General features: G+C 39.7%; 1 protein-coding gene across 1 annotated transcript in view; it reads right to left on the reverse strand.

Annotated features, from left to right (window-relative positions):
* pkd1a (polycystic kidney disease 1a) overlaps positions 1-16,427 on the reverse strand; it is a 204,385-nt gene that overhangs the window by 131,203 nt on the left and 56,755 nt on the right. Inside the window, exons 2-3 of the mRNA XM_061881321.1 lie at positions 548-619; positions 405-473 (exon numbers count right to left, since the gene is read on the reverse strand). Coding sequence (XP_061737305.1) covers positions 405-473; positions 548-619 — 141 coding nt within the window. The remainder of the gene's footprint in view (positions 1-404; positions 474-547; positions 620-16,427) is intronic.

Below are 16,427 nucleotides of genomic sequence, written 5' to 3' on the forward strand. Positions count from 1 at the left end.
GCAGTGAGCAGCAGCAGCACCCAGGAATCATTTTGGTGATTTAACCCCTAATTGCAACCATCGATGCTGAGTGCCAAGCAGGGAGGTAATGGGTCCCATTTTTATAGGCTTTGGTATCACTCGGCCGGGGTTTGAACTCACGACCTACCGATCTCAGGGCGGATACTCTAACCACAAGGCAACTGGGCAGGTGTGTGTGTGTGTGTGTGTGTGTGTGTTAACATTAATTCTTATGGATAAATGTGCTTCAATATGCAAAACATTTCTATTTATGAACCCTGTTTAAGATCCAATTAAATTTGTGAATTAAGGTTCCACTGTACCTCCCCCGTTGCCTTTATTGATGTCTCTCCTCTTAAAACTGACATAGTCGAAACTTTATATAATCACTTGACTGTACTCACAGGACGGACAACGGCCCACAGCAGAACACTCCTCTGGGGAGAACAACGATTCTGTTTTCTTGTAGATACCTGTAAAATGGACAAATATTGTATGATTGAAGGTGCAGGTAACAGAAACCCTCCACAAAAAAACAAGAACTCACAGCTCTCGGAGGCCGATGAATCGATCTAGCAGAGTCGTATCCAGGGAGGAGATGTGGTTCTTGGAAAGGTCTCTGTGATATAAACCAACATATTCACTTTAAAATGTATGTGGGGGAAAGCCAATCACATACACTCACTCACACACATGCACCAAAACACGTGCGCACTCACACGCGCACACGCACACACGCACACACACACATATAGACATGAGATGGTCAGAGTAGCAAAATAAAATGGTAAATACAAAATGGTAAATGGGTGTACTTGTTTAGCGCTTTTCTACTCCTTTTTAAGGAGCCCAAAGCGCTTTGAAAGTATTTCCACATTCACCCATTCACACACACATTCACACACTGATGGCAACGCAAGGCGCTAACCAGGACCCATCAGGAGCAAGGGTGAAGTGTCTTGCCCAAGAGCACAACGGACGTGACTAGGATGGTAGAAGGTGGGGATTGAACCAGTAACCCTCAGATTGCTGGCACGGCCACTCTCCCAACTTCGCCAGGCCATAAGCACAATGTTATTGGACGTTGTGCTTAATATAGATGACAGTTTGTTGGTGACCCCTTAAGGACACTAAGGTGGTACTAACTAAGGCGTATGAGACTAGGGGCATCGCTCTCTTACTAGATCTCTTGCATGATTAAGATGTTGTAAAGTTTGCTATCACTGAGTGTGTGTGTCATGTGTGAAATTACAATAACTGCAATAGAAGTCTCCCCATGCTGAGAAAGTCGACTATTGCCAAAGACGTAACTTAGACACTCACTCGTTCACATTTCACACCTGCTCATTTTAATTAGCATGCTATGAAAAATTTTGAATTCACAAACATCATAATGCTCAGTTTTACAAACCCCGTTTCCATATGAGTTGGGAAATTGTGTTAGATGTAAATATAAACGGAATACAATGATTTGCAAATCATTTTCAACCCATATTCAGTTGAATATGCTACAAAGACAACATATTTGATGTTCAAACTCATAAAAAAATTTTTTTTTTGCAAATAACTATTAACTTTAGAATTTGATGCCAGCAACACAGGACAAAGAATTTGGGAAAGGTGGCAATAAATATTGATAAAGTTGAGGAATGCTCATCAAACACTTATTTGGAACATCCACAGGTGTGCAGGCTAATTGGGAACAGGTGGGTGCCATGATTGGGTATAAAAATAGTGAAGTGAAGTGAATTATATTTATATAGCGCTTTTCTCAAGTGACTCAAAGCGCTTTACATAGTGAAACCCAATATCTAAGTTACATTTAAACCAGTGTGGGTGGCACTGGGAGCAGGTGGGCAAAGTGTCTTGCCCAAGGACACAACGGCAGTAACTAGGATGGCACAAGCGGGAATCGAACCTGCAACCCTCAAGTTGCTGGCACGGCCACTCTACCAACCGAGCTATGCCGCCCCAAAAAATATTTGGGGCGGCATATTTTTGGGATAGTGTCCCAAAAAATGCTTAGTCTTTCACAAGAAAGGATGGGGCGAGGTACACCCCTTTGTCCACAACTGCATGAGCAAAAGGTCAAACAGTTTAAGAACAACATTTCTCAAAGTGCAATTGCAAGAAATTTAGGGATTCAACATCTACGGTCCATAATATCATCAAAAGGTTCAGAGCATCTGGAGAAATCACTCCACTTAAGCAGCATCAACATTTGAAAGACCGTGACCTTCGATCCCTCAGACATCAATCTCTAAAGGACATCACCACATGGGCTCAGGAACACTTCAGAAAACCACTGTCACTAAATACAGTTGGTCGCTACAAGTGGTGCAAGTTAAAGCTCAACTGTGCAAAGTGAAAGCAATTTATCAACAACATCCAGAAAAGCCGCCGGTGTAAGATGGACTGATGCAAAGTGGAAAAGTGTTCTGTGGTCTGACGAGTCCACATTTCAAATTGTTTTTGGAAATATTCGACATTGTGTCATCTGGACCAAAGGGGAAGCGAACAATCCTGACTGTTATCGATGCAAAGTTCAAAAGCCACCATCTGTGATGGTATGGGGGTGCATTAGTGCCCAAGGCATGGGTAACTTACACATCTGTGAAGGCTCCATTAATGCTGAAAGGTACATACAGGTTTTGGAACAACTTATGCTGCCATCTAAGCGCCGTCTTTTTCATGGACGCCCCTGCTTATTTAAGCAAGACGATGCCAAGCCACATTCAGCACGTGTTACAACATCGTGGCTTCGTAAAGAAAGAGTGCGGGTACTTTCCCGGCCCGCCAGCAGTCCAGACCTGTCTTCCATCGAAAATGTTTGGCGCATTATGAAGCGTAAAATACGACAGCGGAGACCCCGCACTGTTGAACAACTGAAGCTCTACATAAAACACGAATGGGAAAGAATTCCGCTTTCAAAGATTCAAATATTAGTTTCCTCAGTTCCCAAACGTTTATTGAGTGTTGTTAAAAGAAAAGGTGATGTAACACAGTGGTGAACATGCCCTTTCTCAACTACTTTGGCATGTGTTGCAGCCATGAAATTCTGTTAATTATTATTTGCAAAAAAAAATAAAGTTTATGAGTTTGAACATAAAATATCTTGTCTTTTTAGCATATTCAATTGAACATGGGTTGAAAAAGATTTGCAAATCATTGTATTCCGTTTATATTTACATCTAACGCAATTTCCCAACTCATATAGAAACGGGGTTTGTTTATGTTTATTAGTGTGATTACAGTTTGCAGTTGGATGTAGAACTGGACTGCATCGTACTGTATAGTGTTTCTAATATTTTGTTATTTGAGTGGATACAGCAATGTATGCCTGATGTTTCTAAAGTCCAACAAAACTGTTGATTAGCATTCATCATCATGTAAAACACTAGACAAGCCACTTATTCTTGGCCAAGCTACCAATCTAAATTCATGGCGTTATGGTATGCCTGGATGACAGCTTCGCTCATGGTCATATTCATTCCTTACATGCCAAGACGCATTTCTGTTTGCAAAAACATGTGCAACACAATACATTTTAAAATGAGTCTGAATATGTTCCATTTTTCACATTTGCACCACTCAATCATGCGCAGATGCCACAGGAATGTTCTTATAAAAGCCAAGAATTAAAATCATTTATCATACCGCCCGAATGCAGCTGAGAAAGTCTCCAGCAACCCCCCGCGACCCCGAAAGGGAGAAGCGGTAGAAAATGGATGGGATGGATGTTTAATATGAGCTATTAAAAAGAAGATTAAAGCAAAGTTGAGCCAATGCTGTCCATGTATTGTATTCCATTTATAACAGTGCTTCTTAATCATTTTTTGTCATGACCTCAGTGGCAGACAGAGAATTTTTGCAACCCCCTCTAATTTAATTGCTATTGGGAATATGATATGTAGTTATTTATCAGTACGGCTATGTGAGTAATAAATATTTTTTACAAATTGCAACAGAAAAAGATTCCTGTTTTTCCTTTTCATTTCTGTCACAAACTTATCTTTAGCTTTGTCCACGTGTTCCTGTGTAGTTACTATTTTTACTGTAAAGAACAGGGAGCCTGTTGGTTACATTGAGCGCTGCTGCCATATCACTTACCAGAAATATATACAGATTTATTGAAAATAAAAAAACTCACAAATAACATGTACATTCAGTAAGTATTCATAGCCTTGGCCATGAAGCTCAAAAGTGAGTGAGGGGCATCCTGTTGGAACTGATCATCCCTTAGATGTTTCTACAGCTTACCGTATGTTCTGGACTATAAGGTGCTACTTTTTTCCTACTCTTTGAACTCTGCGGCTTCTAAAACAGTGCGGCTAATTTATTAATTTCTCTTCGCTGACAGTCATAGAGCAAATAGTTTGCATTAAACACTTGCTAAGACACTTAAATGGTGTGTCATATCTTGTGCTATGGCGCAATCTTTTGGACGAGTCTGCTTACTGCAGCTGAGGCTGAGCAAAATTGTTTTCTGCTGTTTAAAGCTTTAAAGCAAAAGTTCCGTTGCATCTTCTAATTGTCCATAGTAGGGTGAGCAGGTGTCGGACACCTCAGTCACCTTGGACGTATCCTCGCTCATCCATGCGGACTGGACACTGGCCGAGAGTGGAGTCGGCTGTCTTGGTTGCTTTGTTGGGTCTGCTCCTGTCTCTGGCCATGCTCCCCCCACCCCAGCAGACGATGGCGTGGAACACCGCAGAGCCACCACAGTGGATATGTTTCTTTTACTTTCTATTCATAGCTAGTATGTAGAAGTGTCTGGTTGTATCTGATGCCTTAATGTCTTTAATGTCCTCTGTGTTCTTTGATGTTTGATGTTTCCCTCTTACACACATGGAAAAGGGATGTGTACTATGGCTATGAGTTGTTGTTTTTTCCCTTGGCCTCAGTCTGCACCTCCTCTCCAGGGCCCAGGCTAAGACCGATTATTTTTTAAATTTTTTTTTTAATTTAGTTTTAATCTTCTATTCCCCCCCTCCTTGTTTACCTGTATTTTATCTTTTTTGTAAGGGGCGCTGGAAGCCGGCAGACCCGTCAGCGATCCTGTTCTGTCTCCCTGTAATGTTTGTCTAAACTTGAATGGGATTGTGCTGAAAATTTTAATTTTCCTGAAGGAACTCTCCTGACGGAATAAATAAAGTACTATCTAATCTAATCTAATCTAATAGTATTTCTACTCGTATGGATTCTTCATTCATCACTCCAAGCAACATTTGTAAGAGTTACACCATAACTAAAATCATTTTTACTTACTAAACCGTCCCATGTATGATGCCAGTAGGAGTGTCTATGCTATCGTAATGTCAGCTAGCATCATCAGCATTAGCTAATATGATAACACGTTTTGAGTGTCTGTGTTAGTATTTTTTACCTTCCTGAATAAATTCACCAAAAAATCACTATGGACTTATTAAGTCTTTGAAGAGCTAGTTACCGCAGCTAGTGGGTCAATGACTTGTGTTTTGTTTAATCAGCTGTTTTACTGCCGTTTTACAGACACCGTTTGGAAACAATTAAGGTATATAAATAAACAATTATAAAACCCTTCCATCCATCCATTTTCTACCGCTTATTCCCTTTTGGGGTCGCGGGGGGCGCTGGCGCCTATCTCAGCTACAATCGGGCGGAAGGCGGGGTACACCCTGGACAAGTCGCCACCTCATTGCAGGGCCAACACAGATAGACAGACAACATTCACACTCACATTCACACACTAGGGCCAATTTAGTGTTGCCAATCAACCTATCCCCAGGTGCATGTCTTTGGAGGTGGGAGGAAGCCGGAGTACCCGGAGGGAACCCACGCAGTCACGGGGAGAACATACAAACTCCACACAGAAAGATCCCGAGCCTGGATTTGAACCCAGGACTGCAGGACCTTCGTATTGTGAGGCAGACGCACTAACCCCTCTGCCACCGTGAAGCCCCAATTATAAAACCTTTCTGTGTAAATAACTAATTTCACAACATATACATATATTGTCTGGTGCAGCTAATATAGAGCTGCCAAGCCTCACGCTTTGAGCGTGAGAGTCATGCATTTGAACCCATTGTCACGCCACACGCCACACTTGACATTTTTCGTGTGTATTTTTCCCCTTTCACAACTCTGTACTTATTTTTTCATAACAATAAACTTTTTTCCTCACGGTTCGCTGTGGATCAAGTAACTCTGATTGATTGAGTGATATAAACAATCCAAGACCAATCCATATGTTCTTGTGCCAAAAACGGAAGGCACCACACAATGTAAACCAATCAGAAGCAACGTAAGGTGTGTCATGGCCTCTCTATCTTTTACATACACCTCAGCGCAGTGTTGTCAACTTGGCAACTTTCTCGCTAAATCCAATATTTTTCCAACTCCCCTTGGTGATTTTCTTTCTCAAAAACAACTAGTGACAATCTAGCAGCTTTTTATGGTATGTTTTTGAGACAGGAAAGCACGTTTCTATGCCCTCAACGTACAAGCGACGCTGCTGTGAGCCTATTTTCCTTATTCAGGCTGTATCCCACCTAACTTTATCCTTGTCCACACACACACAATGCCACCGTTTAAGACGCCCTCCGTCCGCCGGCGCAACGCCACCTAGTACCCATGCGCGAATAAAAATGCGCGCGTCATAGTAACCTTTGACCTAGAAGTGTATCTTTACCCTGTGTTTCAATGTGGCCTATTGCCACATTTCTTTTAACAGTAAACCTTGCTTGCCTCACCATCAGTAGCTTTTAGACTGGCCCTATTGTGCTGAATCACACCTGAGCTTTCATACATGAATCATATCTTTAATAGACGTGTGAAAGTAAACAATGTGATAAATAATATTTTACAACAATCAACCTAGGGATCTAGATATCTAGACAATGTGCTTGTAGGCTGAAATTGGCAGTCGTACTTGGCGGCCACAACCACTTCATGGCTTCACAATAGTTACGGAGCACAAAACTAGAAGTTGAGTAGTCGCTCGACATGCATCACAGACAATAACTGATAGCCTGCTTTGCCAGTCCAAATGCATTCACTGTTTTCTATAGTACCAGTACTCCCTCGTCCATGGGAGGCCCCATTCTTGTTGTCTCCCTTTCGACAAATGGACAAAGTTTTTCGCTAAGTAGAGTCACAGCTGATCTGGATATTCGAAAGTTCTTTTGCCGTTCCTGTGGCACAAAACACTCGGTGACAAACATATCCCACAAGGCTGCCGTTCTTCCAGGCCTTATCCAAAACCGTCGCTCAACATTGCTATGAGATGTGTTGTATCCAAAATAGCAGCAATCGCAAGTTTCCTTCTTTTAAGGTATTCATGTGTGATTTCCACAAGCTGCTGGTATGAATCTGGCTGTGGCACTTCTTTCTGACATCACTTCCTGTGTGGGGCAAGGTCTTTCTGGAGTCACTTCCTCTCCGAATTCAGTTTGTAAATGATCAATGAGTCCATACAAAGCTAAGAGCCGGAGAGTGAAGAAATAGACGGCGCACTTACCCGTGTAAAAATTATCCAAGGAGGAGAACCTTGAACGATGGTTTACTGTGGCTGACAAGGCGCTTAGGCTAAATAATTATTTGTTTCAGGAGTTATCTTGCTTAATGTACACAGGGCCTGAATGTCTGCTCTTTGACAGCTTGTGATGAAAACACATTTGGTTGTTCTTTGAAATGCACTGACAATAAAGTACCATTCCAGTAATAGCAGAAAAGAGACGCACATCCACTTTGTGCAAAACTGCCGCTGTTTGTACCTTGGTTTAAAGAGTAAGATGTAAATGTTTCATCACTGTCACACTTTAAATAAAAACAAACCTGTCGTTCATATTAATCAGCATGGTCAATAGATTTGGTTCATTCGTGATTATTATAACTACAGATTTTTGATCAAATGTGATACTCTAAGATTTGACAATGTAGAATAAAGGAAAACACAATTAGACTAAAAATAAAAAGGAGAAAACATTTCAAACCACTTTTATTGTCTTACGCCACATTATTCCTTTCTCCCACAGCGTCCATTGTAATCAACCATGCCTATGTTGTCATCGATCAAATTCTAGCAACTTTTATGACAGTCAATAGCTACTTTCCTTCCTGAGGAGTTGGCAACACTGGAAGATCGACAAATATCAGAAGAGATTGAGGACAGGGAGGATGGAGATGAAAAAGATATACAAATTGAGAACACAGATGCAGAGGATGAGACAAAAGAGCCAGCAGAGAAAACAGTTAATTCATTTCTGGTTAATTAAGACTAGCATTAGTACTGTTTGGTTTAGTCCCAGGCAGCATTACTATATTTAATTAATAGAGTGTGAAGGTGACTAAATGATAAATAAATGATAAATGGGTTGTACTTGTATAGCGCTTTTCTACCTTCAAGGTACTCAAAGTGCTTTGACACTACTTCCACATTTACCCATTCACACACACATTCACACACTGATGGAGGGAGCTGCCATGCAAGGCGCCAACCAGCACCCATCAGGAGCAAGGGTGAAGTGTCATGCTCAGGACACAACGGACGTGACGATGTTGGTACTAGGTGGGAATTTAACCAGGGACCCTCGGGTTGCGCACGGCCACTCTCCCACTGCGCCACGCCGTGTTATTTCATGTCTAGAGGGCTCTTATAATGTTGAAAAATGTATTTTGAAGTTAGTAAACAGATTTTTTTATGCTGTAACAATGAAAATATTTGTTTTATAATTAATGCTTCTTACCAGGGCTGGGCGATATGGCCTTTTTTTAGTACCCCGTTATTTTTAGGCCATATCGCGATATACGATATATTTCTCGGTATTTTGCCTTAGCCTTGAATGAACACTGGGTACATATAATCACAGCAGTATGATGATTCTATGTGTCTATATTAAAACATTCTTCTTCATACTGCACTAATACATGCTACTTTTAAACTTTCATGCAGAGAAGGAAATCACAACGAAGTCAATTTACCAAAACTGTATTCATTAAAGTTATTAGCAGGTGACTTTTCAAACGATGCTACATATTAGCAGTAATGCTACTTTTGGTAGCAACGCTTGTGCCCCACACATGACAAATTACAGTTGTCTGTTCGACATATTCCCGCTTGAAGCCGAACCACCGCCAGACGATGGACCCCCTGCTGTTTTTCTTGGGAATTAATTCTTCCTTCATTTGTTACCAGATTCGCACCTTCTTTCTCTTGCAACAACCCGCTAGCATCACAGCTAACGTTAGCCATGCCGCTACCTATCTGCTGGGCGAGGGCGTATACGTATGAGGTGACAGTATGTGACGCATGTAAGAATGTGCGCCTGCTTGTCTGTGAGAAGGAGACACAGGAAAGGGCGAGGAGAGCCTTTCGTGTAATGCCCGCAGCTAAAAACAACTGCGTGAGAACGTCTACTCGAATATTACGATATAGTCATTTTCTATATCGCACATAGATATTGATATATCGCCCAGCCCTACTTCTTATTTAACAGAAATTAATTTATCGTGGTAAAGTCTATTACTGTTCAGTAATCCAATATGTTGACATATAATTTTCATTTAAATAAGTCCTTTCCGTCTCAACTTTTATGTCTAGAAAAGAGGTTTACCATGAATGTCAAAGCTGACTTTTTTGCAGTGCTTTGTGTGCAAGTTATACTCTTTGTACTTCACCTAATTGCACTCAAATGTTATGGTACTGATCAGATTTAGTGCTTTTTAGAAGCGCTAGATTAGTCATGACTAAGGAAGCGAGAGAAGCGGAATTGGAGGCCTCGGCCAAGTTGCCAACACAAACAAAGAGGACCAGTGAGGAACACAGTCCAGTGACTTCAGCTTCTCCTGGGCTTCACAGCAAAGCCTGAGCTGCACGAGAGAACGATGAAACAAAAGGGGAGAGAAAATGAAACAAAAATAAGGCGCAAAAGGTTGCGAGAGGACAAAGAGTGTGAATGTTAGACGACAGGATGCTGCTGGCTTCAAGTTACACCATTAACTTTAATGAAGAACACATTTGGATAAAAATGTTACACGTTCATTACTGAATGTGCATGGTGGTCACTCGTTTCACCTTCAGTAGGTACAATCAATCAATCAATAGATATAAATAAAGCAAATGTGAGTGTGAGTAAATGGGAATGCACTCCTTGCTCACACTCTTCCTAGTGTGTGTGTGAACTGAGCAGGACGCCCATTCCCAAAAGGAAACATCTGTACATTCCAGACAAGCTGTGTAAGAAAGATGGAGCGCAAGAGAGCCTTCTCTTCTCTGCTAAAGCCATCAGCGCGGATAAAACAACGGAGCACAAAGATGCAGGATCCACGAGCCGATTTGTTTGCACATCAGGCTGATACCTCTTCTTATGTAACGCTTGAACGACGCAGGTGGTGTGTTTTAAGTGTTTTCCAAGAAAGAACAATCGTTTTCACCTTTGTGTGGAAACAGCTTGGATGAGACGTGAAGACACAAGTGTGTTTTGCATGATCATATAACATGACCTTCACTGTGTCTAATAGCAACAGGCTCCTGTTCTCGCTGCTACCTTTGGACACACATGGTTTTGCTTACACACACACACACACACACACACACGGTAAAGGCTCACTTGAGCTGTAGTGCTGCTCACAAACACCTACAGCACACATATGGTTCTGTTTTACTAACGGTGTGGCCAATGATCTAACCGCTCCTTATAAGGCCTGTCTGGTGCCACTTATTCTGAGCTGGTGGATCGGAACACACACACACACACACACACACACACACACACACACACACACACACACACACACACACACACACTGGAAAAAATATGAATAGCGGAAAATATAAATATCCACAAGGGAGAGAGCAAGATATCTCAGTGATAATAATGACAATGAAATGACAGACATGTAAAATGCCAAATAAAAGAGAGCCTCAGTCCTGAATATGAGCTGTAGATTTGAAACACATAAGAGATCAGATTTACTACCTTGAGGTGGCAAAGTAAAGTCAAAGTCTCCGAGAGTGGAGACCAGCGGTCCACTAACCCACTAAACACAGACTTCTCTGTGGTCGCTTTCATCCTTCCTTCAGCATCCCACTGCTGCTGCCTCACCCTTTTTTTTCCCCCCCTTTTCTTGAAAGAGAAGCTCAACGATGGTGGAGTTGGATGAGATAGAGTGGCCAGGTGTAAAGGAGAACCGAATCATGGAGATGATTTGGTGTAAACCTGATGGAGCATCACATGACAGCTGCCAGCTGACCCCTCACTTACACCAAGATTGATGCAACTAATAATCAAGGCATCTAGGCAAGACTTTACTTATCACATAATGGGGAAGTGATGTGGTTGCAATGCAGATACAAAAAGTCCATAACAAAAAGGTAAACAAGAGGGATAATTTCAAAAACACAAAGGATATAAAATACATTTGAAGAGCACAGAGCTGATGCAATCATCTGCCACTTCGGCAACGCTATTTCTACATACAGCTACAAAGTAAATCAACGGAAAACCAAAAAAGTTAGCAATAAATAATACATATTGCGCTCATACGATTGCACCATGCATAGAGAAACAACAACAACAACAAAAAATCTCACTGACACCAAGAGGGATGCAACTAATAATCAAGGTATCCAAATCCGGCTTTTCACTAAAAGGTTTAAAGGGGACCTAATATGATAGACCAACTTTTCTTACCTATCAATCAATCAATCATTCAATGTTTAAGGGGTCATTGAAAGGCTAGAGTATACAAATGAGTTTCAAGATGGGACTTAAATGTTTCTACTGAGGTGGCATCTCGAACTGTTACCGGGAGGGCATTCCAGAGTACTGGAGCCCGAACGGAAAACGCTCTATAGCCCGCAGACTTTTTTTGGGCTCTGGGAATCACTAATAAGCCTGAGTCCTTTGAACGCAGATTTCTTGCCGGGACATATGGTACAATACAATCGGCAAGATAGGCTGGAGCTAGACCGTGTAGTATTTTATACGTAAGTAGTAAAACCTTAAAGTCACATCTTAAGTGCACAGGAAGCCAGTGCAGGTGAGCCAGTATAGGTATATATGTGTGTATATATGTATATAAAGGTATATACAGTATAGGTATATATGTATGTATATGTGTATATAAAGGTATATACAGTATAGGTATATATGTATGTATATATGTATATAAAGGTATATACAGTATAGGTATATATGTATGTATATATGTATATAAAGGTATATACAGTATAGGTATATATGTATGTATATATGTATATAAAGGTATATACAGTACAGGTATATATGTATGTATATATGTATATAAAGGTATATACAGTACAGGTATATATGTATGTATATATGCATATAAAGGTATATACAGTACAGGTGTAATATGATCAAACTTTCTTGTTCTTGTCAAAAGTCTAGCAGCCGCATTTTGTACCAACTGTAATCTTTTAATGCTAGACATGGGGAGACCCGAAAATAATACGTTACAGTAATCGAGACGAGACGTAAACAACGCATGGATAATGATCTCAGCGTCGCTAGTGGACAAAATGGAGCGAATTTTAGCGATATTACGGAGATGAACCTGTAGACGTGGTGTCTTCCGGAACAAAGAGGAAAATAACCATCCGGATTTTTATAGGTGCAAAGTTCAAAAGCCAGCATCTGTGATGGTATGGGGGTGCATTAGTGCCCAAGGCATGGGTAACTTACACATCTGTTAAGGCACCATTAATGCTGAATGGTCCATACAGGTTTTGGAGCAACATATGTTGTCATCCAAGCAACGTTATCATAGACGCCCCTGCTTATTTCAGCAAAACAATGCCAAGCCACGTGTTACAACGGCGTGGCGTCGTAGTGAAAGAGTGCGGGTACTTTTCTAGCCCGCCTGCAGTCCAGACATGTCTCCCATCGAAAATGCGCACCGCATTACGAAGCGTAAAATAAGACAACAAGACCCCTATTGATACCTGTTTTTGTGTATTTGGGATCTGCATAAGTCCTGAAAATGTGAAATCAAACCATGGATGCATGGCGGAAATTTTTATAAAAAAAATCTTGCCTTCGTTCAATTCCTACAAACTATCTGTTTGGAATTTGCCCAATTTGTGTTATTTTTCGCAACTGTAACGTCAGCGGATATCTCCATATATGGCATTAATTTACCCAAAATGCTTTGCCTGAGTACGCTTTTGTAATCTGCTGTAGTAAATAAGCTCCCTAATTTTCTCTATCTAGCTATGTTGTGGGGCAGAGTGGTTCATACATGCACATGCATCCTTCGCTGTTGGTATTTCTAATACAAAGTAAGTTATAGTGCCAAGCTTCCAATGTATATCTGTCCGTGGACCGCTATGGAAGCACTAAAAACTGCAACACGGATGACGGGGAGAAGACGCTGTCGAAGTGAAGCCACATAAATAAGACCACAAAATGGCACATCCTGAAGAGACGGTCAGAAAGCAGCTTGAAAACAGCCTATAAAACATAATCTATGCAAAATTTTGACCAAAGAACCATCATTACTTTCCATGTGGACCACAATGAGTAAATGTACAAAAACTTTCAAAAAATGACCCCTTTAAGTGCCACGATTACAATTTTGTTGCTTTCAAGTTACATAATTTGGGTGTATATTAATAACACTATACACACAGTCACACACACATCATAAATAAAGTGAAATAATATGTTGTTTAGTGCTATAGCTCAGTGATTTTCAAACTGTGGTTGAAACTGAATGTTCTCCACGTTCTTTCCCTACATTCGCCCTTTCCCAGCCTGTCAGCCAATTACTACGCACAACACATTGATATTATTTTTACTATTGATATAAGATTTATTTTAGTACAATGTTTATTCAACATTTATGTGCAATAAATATTATGTAGGTCATTATTTAAATACAGTTTTTTTCCTTATATTTAAACAAGGTGTTACTGTGCAAACTGTATGTAATGTTACACTGGCCCAAAAATGGTATACTTGTTAATAAATAAACTCTCAGCCTTGTTTTTAATGAAGACTTAGGCCTACTACGCTACTGTATTTTAATGTTGGTTATTATGGTTGTACTTGGAGAGGCAAGTGTTTTCCGGGGTGGTACTTCAAGTAGTTTGAGAACTACTGCTCTAGCTATAAAAATATTAAATTCATAATTAACAATGCCCACTACACAGAAATTAATTTATCAAGGCCAGGCCCGGAACCAATTGACAGTGATAAATAAGGGTTTATTGTATTACTCTCAGAAGTAGTGTATGAAAGACACAACCAACAAAAATTATATAAGTAAATAATGTATTATTAATATTTTACAAGTTATGTAAAGATCTGTATTTGATTGATTGATTGATTGATTGATTGATTGAATGAAACTTTTATTAGTAGTTTGTACAGTTCAGTAACATATTCTGTACAATTGACCACTAAATGGTAACGCCCGAATAAGTTTTTCAACTTGTTTAAGTCGGGGTCCACGTTAATCAATTTATGGTAATGGTAATTTAATATAAATAATCACGTATGAATATTAAACAAAAAGACTACTTTGACAAGTACAATTCAGTTCAATCCAATATGTTCAATATTTATCAATCAATCAATCAATGTTTATTTATATAGCCCCAAATCACAAATGTCTCAAAGGACTGCACAAATCATTACGACTACAACATCTGAGGTCCTCTCCAAGGTTTCTCATAGTCAGCATTGTCACTGGCGTCCCACTGGATGTGAATTCTCCCTGCCCACTGGGTGTGAGTTTTCCTTGCCCTTTTGTGGGTTCTTCCGAGGATGTTGTAGTCGTAATGATTTGTGCAGTCCTTTGAGACATTTGTGATTTGGGGCTATATAAATAAACATTGATGAAACAAACCTGTCATATTCCAATATGATGTTTTTTTTCTCCAGACTTTCAGAAACTGACATGAAACATGTATCGCTCTTTTCAACGAGCAGCGGGTGCTGCTGTGTGCCCTCAACCCATCTAAAAACACTAACAGGGTACAGAAAAACTGGAGAAAAACAAAAAAAAAATTACCATATTTGTATTTCTTAACACACTTGTTTTGCGTTTCAGGTTTTTTTACTCCATTTTTGTCTTTACCACATTATTCCTCTCTCCTACAGCAGCTTTTACAATTATATGTACAATTCAGTGACTTTATGTGGTTATTGAAGTAGCTACAACAATATATCTCATGGTGCTGTAAGACTTTTGCACAGTACTGTATAGGCTCCTTATTTTTTTTTCAAAGATACATAGTATTTGTGGTCATTTGATGAAGATTTCTCATTTAAGATGACACCCTGGTCAGGAAGTGAAGAGGCAACCACACATATTATAGAGACATGAAAAATAAAATATGCACTAAAAAACTAATTGGCTATGATACCATGGCATCACCCTGTGATGAGGTGGCGACTTGTCCAGAGTGTGCCCGAATGCAGCTGAGAAAGGTTCCAGCACCTCCCGTGACACCAAAAGGGACAAGCGGTAGAAAATTGATGGATGGACCATGGCATCACTAGAAATTACTTAATGTGCCCTATTGGATTGCAATTATGTGCCATGTAAGCTGTTGTTATTTTCTTTAAAGCCGTGATTGCTTAAAGAATATTAATGAATCAAAAAGCAATGTTGTTATAAATTATTGACTTATTGAAGAACTAAAATATTACACATCAAATGTTACACAAATATTACACTCAAAAACATTAAAAACATTTTAAATGGATGGATCGGAAGTTGATCTATAGAGTAAAGAAAAAAATGTATAACCTCATTTATATATATATATATACATTATATATATATATATATATATATATATATATATATATATATATATATATATATATATATATATATATATATATATATATAATCTATATATATACACACAGTACAGCCCAGAAGTTTGGACACACCTTCTTCTCATTCAATGCGTTTTCTTTTTTTTCATGACTATTTGCACACTCTTGGCATTCTCTCGATGAGCTCGAGCACACCTGTAAAGTGAAAACCATTTCAGGTGACTACCTCTTGAAGCTCATTGAGAGAATGCCAAGAGTGTGCGAAAAAGTAATTGGAGTAAAAGGTGGCTATTTTGAAGAAACTAGAATACAAAACATGTTTTCAGTTATTTCACCTTTTTTCACTAAGTACAAAACTCAACATGTCTTCATTCATGGTTGTGATGCCTTCAGTGACGATCTACAATGTAAATAGTCATGAAAATAAAGAAAATGCACCAAATGAGAAGGTGTGTCCAAACTTTTGGGCTGTAATATATATATATATACATATATATATCTCCATCCATCCATCCATTTTCTACCGCTTGTCCCTTTTGGGGTCACGGGGACAGACAACATTCACACTCACATTCACACACTAGGGTCAATTTCGTGTTGTCAATCAACTATATATATATATATATATATATA

Source organism: Nerophis ophidion, linkage group LG20 (assembly GCF_033978795.1).
Source record: "Nerophis ophidion isolate RoL-2023_Sa linkage group LG20, RoL_Noph_v1.0, whole genome shotgun sequence".
NCBI classification, from domain to species: Eukaryota; Metazoa; Chordata; class Actinopteri; order Syngnathiformes; family Syngnathidae; genus Nerophis; species Nerophis ophidion.